Raw genomic sequence first — 22,353 nt, 5'->3', positions numbered from 1 at the left:
TATTTAAATTGAAGGTAGGTAGAACAAAAAAAACATATATTTCAATTTTAAGAGTTGGGGTTGATTTTTTTGAATTTTTATTATTTTTTTTATTTATGCATTTTAGATAATAAATTTGCTTGAATAAAGTTTTTTTTTATATAATACCTTTGAAGAAAATCGAAATTGGTTTTTTTTACAATATCCCCCACCCCGTAAGGAATTAAAATAAAAAATAATATGATAAATGATATATAGAAGTATTTGAGCAAAATTTGAAGAAAATCGGTTTGGTCAAGTCTGAGATATAAGGCCAAATATAGTACGACACAAATACATACATATATATGTTTTTATGTTTAGATGAACTAGCTGGACCCAAAAAACATAAAGATTTAAGGGAAAAGCCAGATGCGCCATTTTTGTCATGATCACGATATTTTCCTCTTTAATATAACTATTCCAGCTATATTCGCCGGAAAAGTAAAAATATATGTCACATTATTTAGTCTAATGATGAAAAGTTTTAAGAAAACTTTTTATCATTAGACTAAACAGAGATATAAAAAATTTTACTCTACCTGATTACCTGATAACCTGATTAATAGTTAAAATAAATTGCTTTTCCGATTTTATTTCTCAGATTATCCTAAAAAAATTCAATTTATTAAAATTTAATAAGGGCAAGAATATTACTCAGATTAAAATATTCAATTACCACTTTTTTGTAAGTAATCAAATTATAATTCAAGGAACTGAAGTCAAATGAAGATTTCCTTTTTGAAAAGAGATAAATAAATGGACCAGAAATAAAAACAGGCCAGAAAACGGTTCTTTATTGAATTTCGGCTCGCGAAACATTTAACCCTGCTTTCTGCTCTCTCTGTGAAACTAAAACGTTCTAAATTTCCTGGAGTACAAATCAAGGGATGAATTTAGTGCTTCCTCATGGGTTTTTATCTAAGAAATTGAATAATAGTGGTCCCAGATCTCTATCTTATTTAGGTTTTAAGAAAAACCGGGTAAAACGCGAAAACGTTTTGTCGGAAAATACACTTTTTTCTGTTTGGAATAAAATAACTTTGTTAATTTACCAATAAACAAATAAAAATTTCTGATTAAATTTGTACAGAATTTAATTCTAAGAAAATTGATACAAATAACGTCTAAATTTGGAGAGTTGACGGACATGTTGTTAATTTATGGTAAGTAAATAAAAATAGATTGACTGCTGTGCGTGAATACCGGAAAAATTATCCAGGTCGAAAAGTATGGATTGTATAATATTTTAGGCTTTGGAGAGGCGAGTTCGGGAAACAGGTGTGCTTAAACCACAACGATTTGTTGCTGGTCGAGGAGGTTTTGTGAGAAATGCCAACGTTGAAGAAGCAATAGTGAATGCGGTACAAGTATTTCCCACCAGAAGGTTGTCACATCGCTTTCATGTTTCTTAATAAAATATGTGGCAAACGTTACGGGAGTAACAATTATTCCATATAACACATGTACAAGAGTTATTACCACCTGATTTTGATAAACGGGTGTAATTCTGACGATGATTAATTAGAAAATGTTAAGTCATCCTAATTATCTAATTAATATTCTAATTACTGATGAATCCTGTTTTACAAGAAACGGCATGGTAAATTATCGAAACACAGAAGAAGATCCCCATGAGACTGCTACATATCATTTCGAACGCGCTTTTTCATTTAATGTGTGGTGTGGTCTTTTTTATGATAATCTCAGGCCCTTATTTCTTACCACCAAGGCTCAATGGAGAGCGGTACTTGAATTTTTTGCTCACAAATTTAATGAAAATCTTGGAAGATATTTCACTTTCAGATAGTGAGCAAATGTAATTTTTCAATGATGGCGCATCTGCTCACTACTGTCGTGATGTGATGAATTATTTAAATAACACATTTGGTAAGCAATGGATTGATCAAAACCGTTCAGTAAAATGGCCGCCTTGATCTCCCGATCTCACCGTCGCGGACTTTTCCTTTCGGTTTGAATGAAGTCGTTAGTCTATTCCGCTCGTATTGAATCACAAGAAGAATTTAGATATCGTATAATAGAAGCTGCAGCTACTATTAGGAATAATAATGACGCTATTAAACGTGTTCGGCTAGCGTGGATTCGCCGTGCTGAACTATGCAGTGAACAGAATGGCGGCTTCATTGAGCAATTGCTTTTGAAGAAATGATTGCATCATAATCAAGTAACCATTCTGATATTTAATAATTTTTAGAATAAAACCAAAGGGTATGTGATTTTTATTTTTATTATTTTTTTCTGTTTTGATAAGTTTTAGTATTTATTCTCTTTTACATTATGTTGTTCAATTGATAAAAATTGTTCTGTTTAAAATCGTATCACTTTTTCAATCCAGTTAGTGTGTTTTGTTTCTAATTAAAGTTAAAATTCTCAAAATTTTTGTTTAATTTTAATAGATTTATTTACATTAATTATTTCAGAATTAAATTCTCTAAAAAGTTAACTAGAAATTTTTATTTGTTATTGGTAATGCAACAAATTATTTTATTCCAAATGTAAAAAATTGTTTTTCCGAAGAAACCTTTCTGTGTTTTATCCCGTTTTTCTTAAAACTAAAGTAAGATAAAGGTATGGGAAAATTTTTATTCAATTTCTTAGGTCAAAATTTCTTAGGCTTTTGTTATCGCATATAAACAAAATCAATCTTCCAAAATTAAATATTGTTCATAATTCAATCATATATTTACCTAAACTAATATATTTTATTATGAGATATGTGACTCGGGATACAAAGGAATTGTTAAACGGGTGTCACACATTTATAAGAAAAGAGATAAAAGAGTTCTCAGCACTAGATTTAACTTTTTGACTACTGTTTTATAAATCAATGTAAAGGAACTTCCATAATATAAATACTGACAAGTACTTAAAGAGGATCATCGGAGAAGACATTCTTAAAATTTCGTGGAAGTTTTACGGAATACGTAATTGGTAAAATGTTGCTACCATCAATGCGTAGATATTGATGGACTTTGATCTGTACAGTCACTCTCAACATGTTTTGCATTAAACTATAAGTAAATTTTATAATATAAAATTTATTTTATGCACATAAATAATCTCCTGCTGTTTAATGGTTAATGGTAATGGTGATGGTTAATGGTATTTGGCTGTAAAATAAAAGAATTTCCTTAACTATTGAAAGCTGAATCTTTTAATATAAAAAAATCACCATTTTTGTTTATGTAGAACACAAAAAGGGATGTTTTATAATATTTCATGATACGTTTCAGAATTCATGCAAAATTTGACTCTAAATAAAATATCTAAAGACATTATATCATAGAACACATTACATCAAAAGGAACAAAAAATATTTCGTTGCAATCATTCAAAAAAAAAAAACAAAAAAAAACAACTTACTGTGAATAATAATAAAATATAAATTATATTCAAAATTAATTTATTTTGACTTCGTTGAATTTAATTTACAGGAATGATAAATAAAATATGAAAGGACATTATTCTTTTCATATTAATTTTTTAATTTGCCAGGGTTGTTGATTTTTTTACACTGTTATGCATTTTTACTACATAAGCGGGACCAGCGCGTGTCTTTTAACTGCTCTAGGCAAATCATTAAATCCTGCCCACGTCGACTCATTTTTTTTTTTTTTTTATTAAAAAGTGATTGTTTTGTGTTTTTTTAAATTATAACCGAAATTAAAAAAAAAAAAAAAAATAGTTACAAAAATTAACTACATTAAAAAGTATAAAAAGAAAAAAAACGACATCAAATATGCTAAAAATACACTTAAAAAATAATTTTTGGCTATTATAAAAAAAACTTTTGAAAGAATTGATATTTACAGCTCTCTTTGGTAAAATTATGTTCGTCCTGTACATAATAAGATTGTTAGGTAGGATTTTAAAGAATTTATCCACCACTACCCTGATCGCTTTTGCAAGGAAATATATAAAAAAAAAAAACTTGATTAATACTTTTTCACCACACCTGTAATTTTTACCTTCTAATAATTATGAGAAACCCCGAAGTAAGAAAAAAATAATAGGAAAGATTTTATGAATTACGAGTTCAATTACTGGGATTTTTATTTTTATTATTATTATTATTATTATTATTATTATTATTATTATTATTATTATTATTATTATTATTATTATTATTATTATTATTATTATTATTATACAGTTTAATGTATATAAAATGTTAATGATTTCATTTAACATTAAAAAATAAATTAAAACGTTTGTCTATAACTTCTGCCTTTGTAAGTAAAATAATATTCTTTATAAATTCACGCCGACATGTCTGTTTTGCTAGGCTGTAATCTAATTAACCGATTATGTCCGTAGGAGGAGTGATAATGTATTTAACTACTGTGTATGTTTGTTTATTCCTTACCGTAGCTTCACTGATCCAACCAATTATAACCAAATTTTGGAGCAGGTATTTGGTCTGAAAGTATTATAGGCTATCCCAAATTGTCCCAACCCAAAAAAAGGGGGCTACGCTAAGGGACAAAATTAAAAAATTAATTATTTTAACATTGCAATCATAATATTCCATAAAATGTTAAAAAAGAAACAACTTTTGCCTCTTGTAATTTTTTCGAAAAAAACATCGTTCTCGAGATACAAGTGCTCAGCAAAATTAAGCAGGAATGCATCGCGGCCAGCGCCCGCTTGTGAGCTGTAGTTGCCGATATGCGTTGCATCGCATTGCTAATAATGAAGGAGAATATCCGGTCAGAACCTGTGCGCGATATCTCTACCTACTATTATTAAACTACAAATTAGATCCGGTGCGTTATCCCTACCTCTTACAAAACTAATAGATTTCATTAAAATAGACATTTTAATGAACCAGTACATATAAACGTTACACGCTTATACATTATTATTTATTAACATTCAAATTTCTGTTTAAATAGCTCAACGTTTCTAAAAATATTAATACTTATACCAGTTACAAACAACATATGTATGTGCAAATGAATGTACTCTCATCTTTTTACTAATTACACCATACTCGTATACTTTAAAGTTATAAACATAACGAAAGACCTCTGTTAAACGATTACTGAAATAAAATAGCTAAAAGAAACAATCAAAAACATTTCTTTTAGATACTAGAAACGTTTCTCAAAACGCAATCAAAACGTTTCTTTTAGCTACTAGATGTACCGCGCACGTGTGTGCGTATTTTTTATTATAGCAAAAAAATTATTAGTAAACCTAAAAGAATTATTTAAAAGTATATAATATAAGTAAACGTAAAAATAAAAACTGTATAATAAAAAAGCAAATTTACGAAATACATTAAAAAACTTTCTACCTATACTTATAAAATAAAAACTGAAAACTAAAAAATAAAAAAAATAATATGAATTAGAATAGTCCAAGTTCAGATAAATTGTTAAGTTTAAACAAATTTTATTTACATGACACTTACCTTTTGTCCTATCCATTGAAGTGACCATTAGTTCTCTCCCACTCTTCTTATGCAAAGAAGAATTAGATAACTTTTATCTAAAGAAAAATCAATTAAATTCCAGAATTAAAAGTGATAGAAATATCTCCAATCTAAAAATCAATTGTCAAAATAAATGTATCTAATATTCTTATGTTAGAAACGTTATCATACACACGTCAAAATAAATGTAAAATTTAACAAAGCTGTCAGATATTGGTTTCATAACTATAATTCAAATTGCATTTTGTCTACTTTTCCTGAAAGTAAATTTGCTTAGCGATTCTGTTTTTAATGAATATTTGTGAAAATTCTGTATCAAATATATTTTGTTTATCAGCAGTTTTAAAGGAATGTAAAACGAATGTACAAATTATTTCCTGTTTTTTTTTAGTAAGCCGAATGATTCAAGTATAATATGCCCCACGTAAATTACAGTTAATAATTGTAACCGGTAGATATCTGAAATTTTAATGGATTTAGTTTTGTCTTTAGCATTTTCGAACTTCGAGCCAATTTTTCATAGCTCCAGAAACTTAAATTTGTGTTTTATAATATTTTTTATCTTTTTTGTAATATAGTCAAACATATATTAAAATTATATTGTAATACATGTATTTCATATCTTGTTTAGAAAATGATATATTTTTTAAATCTTTTACTTCTGAACTTATATTTATTTGTAATTAATTCATTTATATCTTCTAGTGATGGTTGCTTAATAAAAATCATCAAACTGAACGTATACAATTAACAGATTTACATTTTTTTAAAGTAGTTTTTATTTACTATTTTGTACTCCATTTACATGGATACTAGTGCTTTAGACAAGATTGTTCAGTCAATTATAATTTTTTTTATAGGAATGGTAAAGTTGAAAAACTGTTTATAAAAAAAAAAATCTAAAATTAGGTAATTATTTTGAGTGTTAAACAGTCATCGTAGTAGCTTCTAACAAAATATTAATTAAAAAATTAAATTGAACAATCAAGCATAAAAAATTAATTAATCACTAAATAAATAGTACTAAGAGATAGAACACTAGGAAAGTTTGTATAATAAAAATAATTATCAGCTAAAAATATTAAATATGAGTAAACATTTTTTTTGTTTTTTTGATTTGACGAATTAATCCACCACAGAATCTTAACAATAAAAAGCTTCCTCTTTTCTTAATAACAGCAAAGCTTGTACACGAGAATGTGAAATGGAAAATTGTAACATGAAAAAAAGTCATGCCTGACCTGGATTTGAACCCGGGACCTCCGGATGAAAGGCCGAGACGCTACCACTCCGCCACGGAGATTGACTTGTAGTTTATTTAGTTATAATAGGAGATTAATAGATTTAGACTTAGAAAATGTTGAACTACTCTCAAAAACAGCAAAAAAAATACTACAGATTTAAATTAAAAAAGGGGGTTATAAATGTTCAGTGATAAAAATTCATTAGAAATACTCAAAATAAGTTAGGGAAATATTAAGAAGACTGATAACTATAAAATGTTGGGGAAAATATCAATCCCAATAATGGAAAAGAAGCAGAAAAATTGAATGAAAGTAAACAGTTTATACAACATAAAACATTTATTTAAAAACGTCAAATTAAACAACTATAACGCAGTAGTAAGACCAGAAGTTCTGCATGGCTCAGAAACATTATTTTATATGGGATATTAGGGTGAAATAGAAAATTTAGAAACAAAATAAAGAATGGATTCTAAGGAAAATATTGGATCCAATCATTAAATATGATGAGAATTACGGGATAAAATAAAAATTGAATTGTACAACGTCCAAAAAAAAAAAATAAAAGATGAGATTAGGAAAAATAGAGTTACTCTTTAGGCCATCTTCAGAGAATAAACGAAGAAAGATTAACTAAAAAATACGTATTTTTTTGAAAAATGACTAAGATAAAGGTTCAAAAAGGCAAAATAGAAACGATCTAGAAAAACTAGGAATCAAAAAAGACTTAATATTTGATAAAAAGATAATTAAAAAAATAGCTCTCTAGGAAGAAAATTCCTGAAAGAAATGGTCAAAAGAAAGAAAAAAGCCTTCTTCAAACATATGAGAGAACACTGAATAAAGTTAAAAAGAACATTACAGATTATCTATAGCTACATATCTAATAGACTACAGCTGCAACGAAAAAATAAATAAATTCCAAGTATTTGTAAACATACACACTTTCGTTAATATCTACTGATGATGATAGTTTCAATCAGTTTCAATAGTTTTAATCATTTTGGTAAACCTTTTTGAGCGTTTACTGTATTAAATTTATTTCAGGTACCTTTTATACTCATTTTTTATCTATTTATAATAAAGATAAGAAAAATTTGCAGCTTTTAAATTCCAACTTCATAAAAAAATTTCTTGTGTTTATCTTGTTTCTTAGAAAACTTAATTCTTACTTCTGCAGTATTACGTGATTTCTTTCCAATTTCTGGTAAAATCTCTTTTCTGATCATTTTTTCTTTCGGTCATCATTTTGTAATTATTCTTGACAAAGGTTTAGAATGATTAAATGAAAATGATTTATCCGTTTATCTTTGTTGATTAGCAGTTATAAGAATATTCTACTCATGATTATTTCAATGAATTTTTGTTTTGTACTATCTATCACTAAGATTATTCTAGAATTCATAATATTTTTCCTATTTCTTTGCTTTAAAAAACAGCTGTAATTTTTATATTTCAGGTTTTGATTTTATAATACTATAATATAGACTATTATAATAAAATATCATAATATTATTTTAATTATTTTTTCCAGATTTTAATATTTATGAAATATTGAATACATATTGTATAAGCTATTAGTTAATAAAAAAAATTTAAAAATAGAGAGAGGAGTTTTATTCAATTATTTTTAAAAAAAGAAGAAAATAATTCAATGTAATTCAATAAATTTGATTAAAATATGATTTTCAATCTTTTTTTAAGGAATACTTAATTTAATACAGCGTATATGGAATGTTTTTATTATTATTTTTATTAATCAAACAAAATATCCTCTTTTTTATGATTGAATTTAGGGAAAAAAAAAGGTTTAATTTTATCGTATTATTTTACAATGTATATAGATAGCAGTGGATTCATACATTTAATGAATTTATTATCAGGTCATCTCTGTAAAGAGAAATGTTATTAAAAATAAAAAAAAAGATAAAAAATAATTTCATTTAAATATTTATTATATTTAGATTTTTTTTATATAAGGACAAGTTCTATCGAGGTAAAACTATGGAATGTTATTTAAATAATTATTAGCTTTATCGTTTTGTGATAATCATATTGATAAACTTTTATTCTGAGAATAAAATTTTTATTTTTCTGTTACCAAAACAGTGTCAAGGGAAACGCCATTTACATTTTCAATGCTCTGAATTTCAAAGGAAAAATTACTATTCATTTTTTATTATTTTTTACATTTTTATTTTAATCATACGAATATAGACTTTGCGTAAATTTAATTTTATGCTAAATTTTAATAAGCTTTAAACGAATGAAAAATTTAATTAAAATGCAGTACGTTCTTTACTATCATATATGGACTTTTATAAAAGTTTTCCACATGACAAAGAAAACGCAAGAAATAAATTTTTTTTTTCAATTTAGTCACTTAGCTAAATACATTTAGACCAATGAATTTACAACTTTTTAAAACCTCAGTGTAATGCGATTTGTCCAATTCTGCAAAATAAACAGTTGTTTCAGCGTTAATTTCGTAATTTAAAGTGATACTTCATCCAGCGAGCAGTTTCTGCAGGTTTGGGAAGAGAAATATACAGCCAAAATCTTGTAAATACGACGGATGTGGAACGTTTTCAAGCACAGGTGATGAGGTTTTCTAGCAACCACCCGAGACTTGTGAGCAGGCTCATTGTCTTAGTGAAAGAGTAATTTCTTTTCGCTCAAATGTGGACGTTTAGTCAGAATAGCAACCTTCAATCGGTGAAGCAGTGAAGCGTAATATTCCCTAGGATAGTCCTGCTTTTTCCAGTAGTAGCATAGTAGTCTATGAGCACCACACCGTGAGAATCGCAAAAGAACGGTAGCAGTGACTTTTCCTGCAGCTGGAACCGTTTTCTCTTTCTTTGGAGTACCTTCAGCTGCTCTAATGGTAAATCTATTTTTAACTACTGTTCGAAGAAATATGGAAGAAAATTCATAGGAATCGCGCTTAAATAAGTCTAAACACATTTGAATGATTTAATCGAATACGTTTTCTATCGAATAAATGCAGCAACGATCAAGCGGAAAGCGTTTTCATACCCAAAAAATCGTGTAGGCGACTATTTAACATGGCATTATGGATTTTTGCGACGATTTCGTCGGTCGTAGCGGTTTTTGGGCGTCCCGAGTGTTCATAAACATTTAAATTAGCTGCCCACTTATCGACGAAAACAAAGGTGAAGATTCCTTTAAGAGGAATCTAGCTCTTTTTGTATTTCCGTTGGGGTTAAACCTATTAAAGCAAATTATGTCGTAACAGCTTGAACTTCGGTTTTAATCAAAATTTATTTCCTTTACTCGATCGTCACAAACAAGTAACAAATCGCACGAGTCTGAAACTTTGCAGCACAATATCTAAATATTGACAAATTATTATACTTGCGCTATCTCGTGTCAAGCCAAACATTTTCGAACGATGTCTTCTAGTTGCATTCTGGAAAAGGACGACGTGAATTAAACGAGGTTTTCTAATTAGTGTACGTATAATTTTAGTAAGTTAGATTTTCATAATAATCTCATTTTCAGTGAAATGTTCAATATAAGATGAAATATTAATTAAATTAAGAGAATAGGAGGTACAACCAAAAGGTACTTTTTCGGAATTTCCCCCAAATTTTTTTCAATTTTTTTTAAACGATAATTGGCAAATCGTACGCATAGCAACATAACGACTTTTCCTGCAGATGTAACCTACGGTCGCTTCACTCGCTTATCTCGTCTAATTAACGTTAAATATACAAATTATATACAACAATGATGCAATATTTAATGATAGCTAATATATTTTGTTGGATTCATATTCGTGTGAATTTCTATGGCATCACCGACATAAGGATGAGGAAGATTTGTTGAATTTAATACTTCAACATACAGTGAGTTCCATTCTGTAGTTTAAATTATTGTTTAGTAGTTTTTACAATTGTAATTATGATCAATAATAAATTTTATATTTAAAAATATATTAGTTTTTAATTATACTCTCATTTCTCCAGAAGAATTTTATCATTAAAATATATGAATTTTTAATGAATTATAATATTGCACAATATTAAAAATATATCGTTCAAAAAAAAGAAAACGTCTGGGGGGGATTCCGAAAGGTGCCCATCCGAAAATTAGAATTTTTAAAAATATTTCGATTTTTCACAAATCTGTCTTTAATTCGGGTAAAATATTTATAAATATTCAAGACAGAAATACTTTTTGTTTAAATTCCAGACAGCTGATGATCTAATAAAACGTATAGACAGAATAAAAATTTTCGTCTCTATAACAGTAATGAAATGCATCCACTTTTTGTATGCATCTATCAACTGACAGACCTCTCTCTTGAGGAAATTTGTGCATCACAAAACGAATCTGTGAATGTTTTGATATGGCTGCGATCGCAAAAAATGTTTTTTTTTTATTTTTTTATTTACAGCAGCGACATTTTTTACTGTGAAAAAAAATAGTCAATTTCAATAGTTATAATTAAATATACGTTTTTAATGAAACATAAGAAAAAAAACAGGTAGTTACTGTGTTCATACCACGTTGCAGTTGAATAAAGAACTTCTTTCAAAGAGATAAGACAATTAAAAAATACCAGCACAAAAACGTAGTTTTTTAGGAAGAAAAATCAGTTACAGAATTATCATTAAGGTAGTATTTTTTATTTAACGTATGTTTTTGTATGTAAAAATGCATTCTCCGTGTGATGAATCTTCTGGTATGTTATGAACGAAAAGGGGTTGCTGCCCAAAAAATCAAGTTTTGCAGTTTTAAACCTATATATATATATACTACTTTTTACCGATTTTATTTTATAGCTTCCGGGACCAACATTTGGTACTGCTTCAGAAGAACAAGATGATATGAAAGTTTTGTAGGATATAAAAATGCCGTGCCTGGGGGATTCGAACCCCGGAACTCCAAATGTAAGGCCGAGACGCTACCACTCGCGCCACGGATATCAGCTTATCAAGCAACTAAAGCAATATTATTTTTCAAAGACCAATACAGCAGTGCAATATTCTTTCTTTTTTAACTAAAACCGAAAATCCGCCCCTCTGATACACTTACTGCGACAGAGGGCGGATTCATTTTTTTAGTTCTAATTATAATTTTTTTTTTAATTTTATATTTATTGGTAAGAGTCTTTAATTACTTGGTTGTTAATATAATAATAATAACCCCCCCCCCCCCCGACCAACATGCGCCCATGGGTTTTTTTGTAGATTTTCCCCCCCGCCGGACTCGCACGTTATTTGAAAAATAACGGATTCTATAAGAAAAAGGTTAAATTTTTTTACGGCAAATTAAAAATAACCGAGAACAGCAGATTAACAAAAAAAAATCTTTAATTGTCTTTCTAGAATAAAAACTAAAAATAACTGGTTTCAAGAAAACGAAAAAGTTCTAAAAGGATAGATATTAGACGAATTTTGTCAAAGTATAAAAGAGACCGTAGAAAAGGTAATAAAATTCAAAATAAAGTTTTTTTAAGGCGATTAAAAGTTTTTTTATGGTTAAAACGAAAGAGAGAACAATAATAATAAGAAAATTATAACTAGTAACTCAGGTATTTCTACTGTTAGTCAAACAATAGTAGTGTGTTCACGTTACTGTAAAAACGTAAATATGCGTAATAATTATCATAACTTGAAAATTCAAAAAAAAAATTGCTGTTTAAAATTCTTTAAAATTTCTAGGAAATGTTGATTTGATACAATGAAGTTTTTGTGGTATTTTTAATTATTGTAATACGTGCGTGATAATTACATAATTAATTTTTAAAGTAAGCGTTTATAATTTTTAACGGCTTAACCGTAATAACGATCCTACCAGCGGCGTTATATTCGATTTGGGTATATTTTAATTTTCCGGCCTTCTTGGCGCGAGCGATAGCGTCTCGGCCTTTCATCCGGAGGTCCCGGGTATTGAAATGTCATGCAAATTACATTTTCACTCAAGCTAAAAATCATTCATCTCATCCTGTGAAGTAATAAGTAACGATGGTCCCGAAGGTATTTTAATATAATAAAATTTTACATATTATTATTATTATTCATTAAAACATATGATTTAAAAAATAAATATCGTGTAAAAGATTAATTTGTATTCAGTTTTATCGATGATATGATAATCTAATAGTAAAATTTTCAAATTAAACTTTATTCCATCGTTTTTATTAAATTACTTTTCAGTTTTGCATACTAATATATTAAATATGTTTTGTAGAATCTTTTATCGCTTTACAACTTAGATATACAATTTTTTTAAAATACTATACTAACTTATTGATTATTCCCCTTAACCTAATTTTTAAATTGTGCATTTAAGAATCGTTTTGTCGGTAAGCACTTATTGTGTGATGTATTGTGTAAAGGATGATTTTTAGGGTAAGAAGATAGGAGGAAGGGATAAAGGGTGTAGGTTTAGATCTATTCAGCGGTTGGTTGGTTTTTGAACGAACATGTTTGTCAGCGCGGTAGTTTTGCGAGGGGCTAGAGGCTTATCACGCTCGGGTGGCACTTACACAATGGCTATCAGTTTCCTCCCTGAGGTGGCCTCCGGATTATCTTGTTTTGCACCCCACCGATATTAGGGTAACTGTGGGTGGCCTTATAGAATACTCCTCACCCCGACAAATTTTGAATTCTTCAATAGGTATAAAAGGAATTAAATTTTCTATTATCCGTATATCTTGTATCTTAATCTCTTTGGTTTATTATACCTTTTTTATGGATATTTTGATATATATATATTCTTCTTTTTCATTCGTACAATTTCAATACCGCTTACAAATTATTTTGTAATATGTCATGTAACTTCTTTTTATTTAAATTCATGTACTCATGTATTTCACGTACTCACAATACATTTTATTTGCTCGAAATTAGACTATTACTTCCTTACATTTAAATGTAAGGAAGTAATAGAAATGTAGTATCATATTAATACTATCTTATTTCGTTATTTCATATTATACGAGTAAAATAACTGCTATTCTTTCAGTGGGTAATGTGACAATATTTTTTGAGTTTACAAAAATATTCTATTAATATATTAATATTAGAATATTAGTGAACAAAATTTTAAAAATTTTGTCCGGAAATGTTAAATAAAATAATAAAATTTTAAATCAAATAACGGCTAAACCGTTTGTTCTTCATTCATTTCGCCTCGGAGGTGGTGGTACAATTGTTAAAATTGTGTGGGAAATTCGCAAAAACAGAACTTTTCTGGTTTTTTTTCTAAATAATGTAGTAAGGAAAGTAGCGTGTATTAAAAATAAGATTTAAATAGGGTTTAACAAAATACATTACAGGTTACATTACATTTTACAGTTTACAGGTTACAGGTTACATTACATTACAGTTTACAGGTTACATTACATTACAGTTTACAGGTTACATTACAGTTTAACAAAATACATTACAATACAGGGTTTAACAAAATACATTTGTTAAACCCTGATGAAAGAGTATCAGCTAAATAAAACTAAAACAAAAAAGATAAAACTACTTATACCATATTGAATTCTACATATGAATTTTGTTTTCGTATGGATACTTTCAAAATTAAATTTTTAAAAACTTTATTTTTGATAAAAGAGGTGGATTGGTGAAATCGATTATCCTAGAGTATGAAACATGTTCGAATCGGACGTACGTTCAAATTCAACATATATGCGTTGAACGAAATTAAAACAAATGAAGAAAATCGGCAACTCAGTTTTTAAACTACCCAAAAGTTTATCTAAAAATTTTTCAATGCTATTCCTTGTATCTTCACGTATAGTTTTTAAATTTTGTTGAAAATTTTAGTTTAAATTAGAAAATATAAATATACTAATATTATTCAAATCTTGCTGCATATACATTATTAATTGGTATAATTTTGTAGTACTTTTTCGGAATTTCACAGCCAAAATTTTTCACCTTTTTTACTTCCTTGTACAAAGTAAAAGAAGTATTGTGATTGCGAAAAATTTCGGTTTTCAGATTTCTACGGAAATGTCCATTTTGACCATTACTGAATCCATTTTGAGTAGTTACGTACATACGTGTATCTAGCATTACTCAAAAACGATTAGCTGTAGGATGTTTAAATTTTGGATTTAGTACTGTTGTAACATCCAGTTCTGCATCTCCCCTTTTGATTGCAATCGACTGGACCAAAAGTGTCCAATAAAGCCCAAAATTCAAAAAAATTTATATTTTGGACTTTTTCTTAACAGCAGTAATAAGCCCTCATTGATAGCGTTTCAACGATATATCATAAGTGGTACTTATTTTCATTGATTCCAGAGTTATAGCCAAATAAAATATTAGTTAATGAAATATTTGGATTTTAGAAGGGGAAGGCACATCGGTTCGAATCCGACTTCATCTCACTTTTTTAACATTTTTAAAAATTTAAATATATTGATTTATTAATAATTATTAACTTCTTATGGTAAAATAAGTTTTACGATAAATAATTCAATATTAACAATAAAAAAAAATTATGAAAAACTATCAGAAGTTATTAATGAAGAAAAACTTTACGTAGTTTAATTTTTTTTTTAAATGTGTGTATGTAATTTATTAAGTGGTAGAAGGAATTATATGGTGTCCACATCAATTTTTTTATATGAGTCATTATACTTAGCATATTATCTGGTTGCACTATATAATTTGTAAATTTAACACTAATTAGAAGCGAAGCGAGTGAAACGAGCGTAGGTTAGGTTTGGTAAGGTTTGAATCGTCAGTAGACGGAATCGTACTCGAATCGTACGTATACCATAACCTAACCAAACTTAACCTGTGCACCTCGTCTAATTAATGTTAAATATACAAATTATAATTATAATTCTTTTGGCTGTAATTTCCGATAAAGTACCATAATTTTAAACATTAAGTAGTAGTAATAATAATTCCTAGTATTGGTTTTAAATACTCACCTGACTTAACAACATTTGATTACTTCACTTTAACAATAAATGGTGAAGCTATGTGATCGAGTATTGGAAAGCAAACAAAAGTACGAATAATATTTTTACAACTAAATTAATTCAATTAAGCATTAAATCTCTCACTTGATTGTATTAACTTCTCCAAAATTAATTTCGTTTTTACGTATATTAAAACAATGTATATTAGTAAATAATAATAAAATTTGTTGTTAACAGTTTTATTCAACTCGCAATACAGCAACACAACACAGCATAGTTACGGGACGTTTAGTACCTGTTGAAACAGGTCCGTGAACACAGCGACGGTGCGCAAACGCAGCCGTAATAACTCCTCCGTCTGCGTTTATTCATTTCTACCAGCAAAACGTTCTGTCTCCGATATTTAAATACAAGCGTACGCGGTAAATTTAAACAATATTAATTACTAAGAAATATGAAATAGTGACGTTTAGTTAGATACCAACCCACTACCCTTTAGAGATCCAAACTATAAACTTTTACGTCAATAATACCTTATTATACATATATATATATATATATGTATCTAATTGTAATGAAAAAAAAACAATGAAGTTGAAAATTTCATCTAAAACATTTTTAAATTTAAAAGTAATTTAAAAAATATTTTTTATAATTAGAAATTTTTGTAAGAAGCTTAATTTTTAAAGAAAACATTTTCATTATCCAATTCTAACCAAGATCTGACCTCTGGTAATCTTATATCACTTACCGCTTCAAAATCCCGATTCCAAACTTTAATGTGTTGAAAGTTCCTAATGCAAGATTTAAAAATTTTGATACAGGAAATTCCAAGTTATGAACCCAGATTCCAACACCGATATAAGTAGATATAAACCCCCACCCCCCCCCCAATTTGGCAATTCTCAACGTTTATAAGCATAAATAGAAATATGATATCTCCTATTCAAGAAAATATCGTACCTAAATAATGCTGAAATTACATTTGTTAATTCAGAAATCTTTTTCTGGTAAATTAACTTTTCGATTTTAGTAAATAAAAATGGATAAAAACTACATTTCCATTGTTTTAAATTTATCGTTACAAAACCAAATAGCGATAAATGATGAAAAAACCCTATAAAAATTAAAAAATAATACTTATTCTTATTTTGACGTATTCAATTTTTTAAACAAATGCCAAATTAAAAACAACTATCAAACATTAATTAACCTTTAAATTGGCGCAGATTTTGAACGTTGAAGAATTTTTTAAATATTATTTTTACTTTGTAGTGAGTTTTTAAGGTGAATTAATTTTTTAATGCACCTTTGTATTATTTAAATCATGAGTAGGCATTATAAATGTGTTGGCTTTATAAAAAAAAAATGCTGTTTGAAAGGAATACGAAAGTGAGAAACTACAACTTTATAGCATTCCTTAAAATATCGAAAAATTATAAAAAGTCGAAAATATTATAAATATTATAAATAATCGAAAATTATAAAATGATCGAACGTATTTACTCTTATACAGTGCATTCATATAAAAATCAAAAGAATTTTTCAAGTAACTTTTCCTTTTACAATAACTTATTTTAAAAATATTTAAATATCATTATGACAAGTTTTACATCAATATGCTACAATAACCCAGTACAAAATGGTGATAATAAACAAATAAAATCTTCAATTTCTTTATTTTAAAATACTTTTTATTTTCATTTAAGTTATCTGGAAGAAACTTGATACGAAACCATACCTACAAAATAATATAAATTTTCCAAGGTGCAAAGCAAGACTTAAATAAATACATACCGGTCGAACTGAAAACCTCGCAATATTTTTAAGTCAATTAAAATTTTTTATTTAACTTAGGTGTTATAATTTTACGACTATTTTAATTTAAGTCCACCTCGAAATAAGTTATTTAATAATCTCAAGTTATTAAATCGGTTACTAATTGAATTTGTGTTGTATAATATATTTTTTTTAAAAGATATTTTATAACTAAACAGAAATAAGGTAGTAATGAAAAATTTATTACGAATATAATTATTTAATAAAATGCTTTATTAATTACAAAAATTTGTATAAAAAGATGTATAACAACTTATTTACTAAGAATTATTTTAAGTTATATCGAATAATTTACAACATTTTTTAATAAAAAATTGTACTTTTAAAAACAACATTATTTTTCTCTTTTTTTCAAGTCAATTTTCCTAGTTCTTTAAAGTTACTTGGAGAAACTGGTAAAATTTTTATAGTGTTGGCAACCTTCTTGTGAAAATAGTCCTACATCATGATCTAATACTTAAAATATTTATTAAAAGTTGTATTAGTATCTCAATAGCTTAAAAATTCGATCTTTGTCATCAGCTAAATATTCAATGATCATTTCTTTACTATTATTTTTATACACACTTTAAGAATATCTTTCTAAATTTTTTTCTTTTTCCAGCAGTTCTAAATATAAAAATTAATTCAGTAGAAATATCTTCTATTCATAAAACACATAACAAAACTATATATACAAAATTATTATGATATATCTTTTGATTTTTTTGAAACAAATTTCACCGTTGTCGTTGGTTTTTTATCTGAATCTTTTCCGTTTATATAATTTTTATGATAACCTAATGTTACTAGGATTATAATAATTCCAGAGAAAAATATTACAGCAGCAATAGTATAACCAATAGATGGTGCTAATGCTGCTAAACGAAGTTTAGTTGCTAATTCCGCTGTTAATGTAAACTTATGTTCTACCCAAAATACAGGAATGAATACTGTTGGCACATTTTTGAATAATCTAAAAAAAAAAGATAAATATATGATTAATATATAAATTCCAATTAATATATTAAATTGTTATTATAATTTATCAGCTAAGTTAATTAGAAGTCTATATGACATAAAGTACAGCATTACGATATATTTGGCAAACCAAAAATTACAAGCATGCATTGCTTTAATTACAAACAAAAAATAACAAAAAATAAATAAATAAAAAAAATTAACTTATTAAACATAAAATATTATTGGTGTTCCTATTATACCTCCACTTCAGCTAAAAAATGATAGAAGTAAATAATGTTGGACGTGGATATTAGCGTTATTCACATCCGAAATTTTATCAGAAATTAATTGTGATAAGAAAATATTAAGAAATTACACATAAGCACTTATTATACATAATGGATTATTAAATATTAAATTCCTTAATTGTATTAAACCAATAGTTTATAATGATAATGTACGTAAAGAAGAAAATAAGCATTAATGATATTACCAATACACTATTTTGTAAATAGAAAAAAATTTATAAAAAAAAACTATGATTTAATAATTAATGAAATGGAAGTAGAGTAAATTAATAATAATAATAATAATAAGTAACAAGTGATATTTTATACTTTACTATATAATGTAGTATATACAGTTTACATACATAAGAAAAATAAATATTTTTTTTATGAGGCTATGGTGTATCAGAAAAAGATACAAAACATAAATCTTCTCAAGGAACATATCACCAACGCCATTACAAGCATACCTCCTGCTGTGCTTTCCTGATTCAATATTGCCTTCATAAAAGAATGTCTATTTTATTTTTTCGTCTAGATAGCGCATTAGCAGAGATGTAGCTCTAGAAGAGAAAGTATTGTAATCGATCTAATTTGAGCATATGCGATTTTCACCGGGTCTTAACGTTTTGACAAGTAAGGAACCCAAAAACCCGGATGGAAATTTTCCGGATGTTCATATATATAAGTGTGTTTGGTGTCTCACACCTTATATCTCCAGAACTACTGAACCGATTTTGACCAAACTTGATCAGATTACTTCTATATATGTAGGACATTGATGCTATTAAATTTTCGACTTAAAAAGTCAAGGGGTGAGGCTGTAGATCAAGGTCATCCTTAGTATCTCGAGATTTCGCCTAATTAAGATCATATTTTTCTTAGGCACATTTGTTAATTAAAAAATAACAATATTTGCAAAAACCTTTGGTAATATCGACCCCCACCACAAAAAATTCTCTAAAGTACTGCTACGTTGTAACGTCACAGGTGAGCGGTAGAACTAAATAGATGAATAATATTTAAAGTGTAAAAAAAAGTAATTTGATGGCTGGGTCTCGAACTCGATCGCCCGGTTGACTCGGAACCTGGTGCGTTAAGTTTCGCGGCCGCACCATCCTGCCGACCGTACGAGCGAAATTTGTTCTATGTAAGATGTGAAATTACATTAGTTTAGTTAGTGCCGACCGCCGCAGCTACTACCGCCACACCCGCACGAATTAAATACGATATGCGCGAGCACTTTAATTAGAATAATTGAATAAAATAAACGAAAAGATATTATATTTAAATAAAATGATAAATATTTTAAATTAAATTGCGTGTTTATGTGTGTGTAAGCCGTGCATCAGAAACAACTAACACTTTCCCATTACGCGGCTAAAACCGCGTTCCGGGAAATTCCTACAACTGTGTTGTCAGCTTTTTTCCTATGTATCGAAACTTGCGGGGTTACGTGTTTTACTTCAGGAGTGAAGAACACGCACCGAAGTATGTTTTCAAAACAATGATAGTTATATAGAGCATATTATATAAATAAAAATAGTTTTCATAACAAAAAACTTAAGGATTTTATTTTAAATGCCTACACCAAAAAAAAAAATGTAAGCGACATGATATGTGACGCAAGTCACTATAAAAATTAGCATAGCCATCTCCAAGACTTATAAATCAAGTCGTAACTAGAGAAAAATAATGATTTCTTGTTGCCTTTACTTAGACGAAAATATTGTACCATATCGGCATGCTTAGCCCCCAAAGAAATTTAGAAAATAATGGATTTAATGATAATTATGCTTTTTTTAGCTATTTGTTAAAATGGCATGCAAAATTCTCTATTACATTATATTATTAACAAACTTTAAATTTTACTTTATTATAAATAAAGGAGCTAAATTGTGAGTTTTGACGATCATGTATTACGTGTATGCTTTAAAATTACTCTACTCTTCTAATATGTAATCGTTAATTTTTTTCGTTTACTTAAAAACGTTCATTTATTCAGCACAAATAAAATTTTTTTTCACTCAAGTCCCAGTCAGCAATTTCTTTACACAAAGATCCTCTAGGGTTCCCTCCAAAAGCCATTTTAAATTTAATTGTTAAAAATGAGTGTCCATTTATGTTTTTCAGCTCAGGATGTACATGGTTCCACATCCAACAACTATAAAATGAATTAATTCATTTTATACTATAAAATATCGTATTTTTTATCTGAGATCTTATATCTAAGGTTAAAGAAAGATCTATTTAATCATTTTATACTGTGTTAGATGTGGAACCAAATACATATTGTGCTGCAAAGCATAAATGGGCAAATCATTCCATTTAAAAATGGGTTTCCGAAATAATCGTACAATATGTTAAGCAATCAAATGGGAACAAGATTTTTTTTATTTTTACCATTAATTTAAGCACACAAGTTTACACATTTTTGCTAAGTAATTCAACTTTGGCATCTTAATGACAAAAAAATTAAACAAAAAAATAAAACGATAGTTGGATAATTTTTTAAAATTAAATATAATTGGCTATTCTTAATAGCGAATTAACAATCATCGTAATAAACATTTTAAAAAAAAAAAGCTAGCGACAGTCAAACATTTTTTCCTCTCAGAATACTTCCACTTCTCAAAATACCACTTCCAGACAATTATTAAAAAATTATAAATTTTAGAAAAATCATTATTTTACTTAAAAAAAGTGTAAATACGAATAATTTCTAAGAAATTAATTCCAACAAAAACTAATTCATGTTTTACTTAAATTACATGCACAGTCAAAATGATATACAACGTTCATTGGTCCAAATTTCTTGACTGTGTATATCTAATCTGTGCGGGTAGTTTATAGTACGAAGCGGTTTAAAATGTACATACAGAACCAGAATTGAGAGTAATCTTACAAAACTAATAACTTAATTTTATATTAGTTTTAATCCACGTTTACTGACAAAATCAGAACAAATTACATGACCTTAGTTTATCTAATAAACAGTAAAGTCAGTTACGTTAAAAATGTTAAAATGCCTTGTAATCGTAGTATCTGTATTTTTTTATTGTTATTCTGTGAACAATAAAATAATTCACGTTATTTGTAAGAGACAATCTGATATAATCGTCAAAACCTTTAACATATTTTCAAGTATAAATTAAATAAACATTAAACTACATTTTTTTTAATGCTTAACTATAAAGATGTCTAGCAGTAATTGCATAAATAATTCTGCTTTTATGCAAGTGAGAAATATATATATGTATATATGTAAGTATAAACCTGAATTGATATTTATTGTACTTGTGTTTATCATTGTAGAATTTAATGCTTATAATAGTAACAGATCTGAAATTTAATCTAAGAAGCTTTGAGGTTAATAACGTACCAAACATTACCATTAATTAGAATAAATAATTGATACTTTCAAGTAAACTAAAGTTATTACACGAACATTTTTACTATGAATACTTACGAAACATATTCCAGTGGACGAATTAAAAGATTTACTTGAATTCTTGCAGCTCCTTCTAATGGAAAACCCATGTTCTGGAAAAAAAAATTAATTAATATATATATATTTTCTGTACAGAGGATGAGATGAATGATTTGTAGCGTGTGTAAAAAAATGCCATGCCTGACCGGGATTCG

General features: G+C 27.5%; 1 protein-coding gene across 2 annotated transcripts in view; it reads right to left on the bottom strand.

Annotated features, from left to right (window-relative positions):
- Nucleotides 1-17,671: 17,671 nt before the first annotated feature.
- Nucleotides 17,672-22,353, bottom strand: part of LOC142326228 (protein peste-like) — a 69,416-nt gene continuing 64,734 nt past the window's right edge. For both annotated transcript variants that reach the window (XM_075368526.1, XM_075368527.1), the window contains 2 exons: nucleotides 22,178-22,251; nucleotides 17,672-18,434 (listed from right to left, as the gene is read on the bottom strand). In XM_075368526.1, coding sequence (XP_075224641.1) covers nucleotides 18,164-18,434; nucleotides 22,178-22,251 — 345 coding nt within the window. In that variant the 3' untranslated portion in view covers nucleotides 17,672-18,163. The remainder of the gene's footprint in view (nucleotides 18,435-22,177; nucleotides 22,252-22,353) is intronic.

The sequence above is a fragment of the Lycorma delicatula genome, chromosome 6 (assembly GCF_047948215.1).
Source record: "Lycorma delicatula isolate Av1 chromosome 6, ASM4794821v1, whole genome shotgun sequence".
NCBI lineage: Eukaryota > Metazoa > Arthropoda > Insecta > Hemiptera > Fulgoridae > Lycorma > Lycorma delicatula.
Note: the sequence above shows the minus strand (reverse complement) of the source record. Positions and strands in the feature narration are given on the sequence as shown.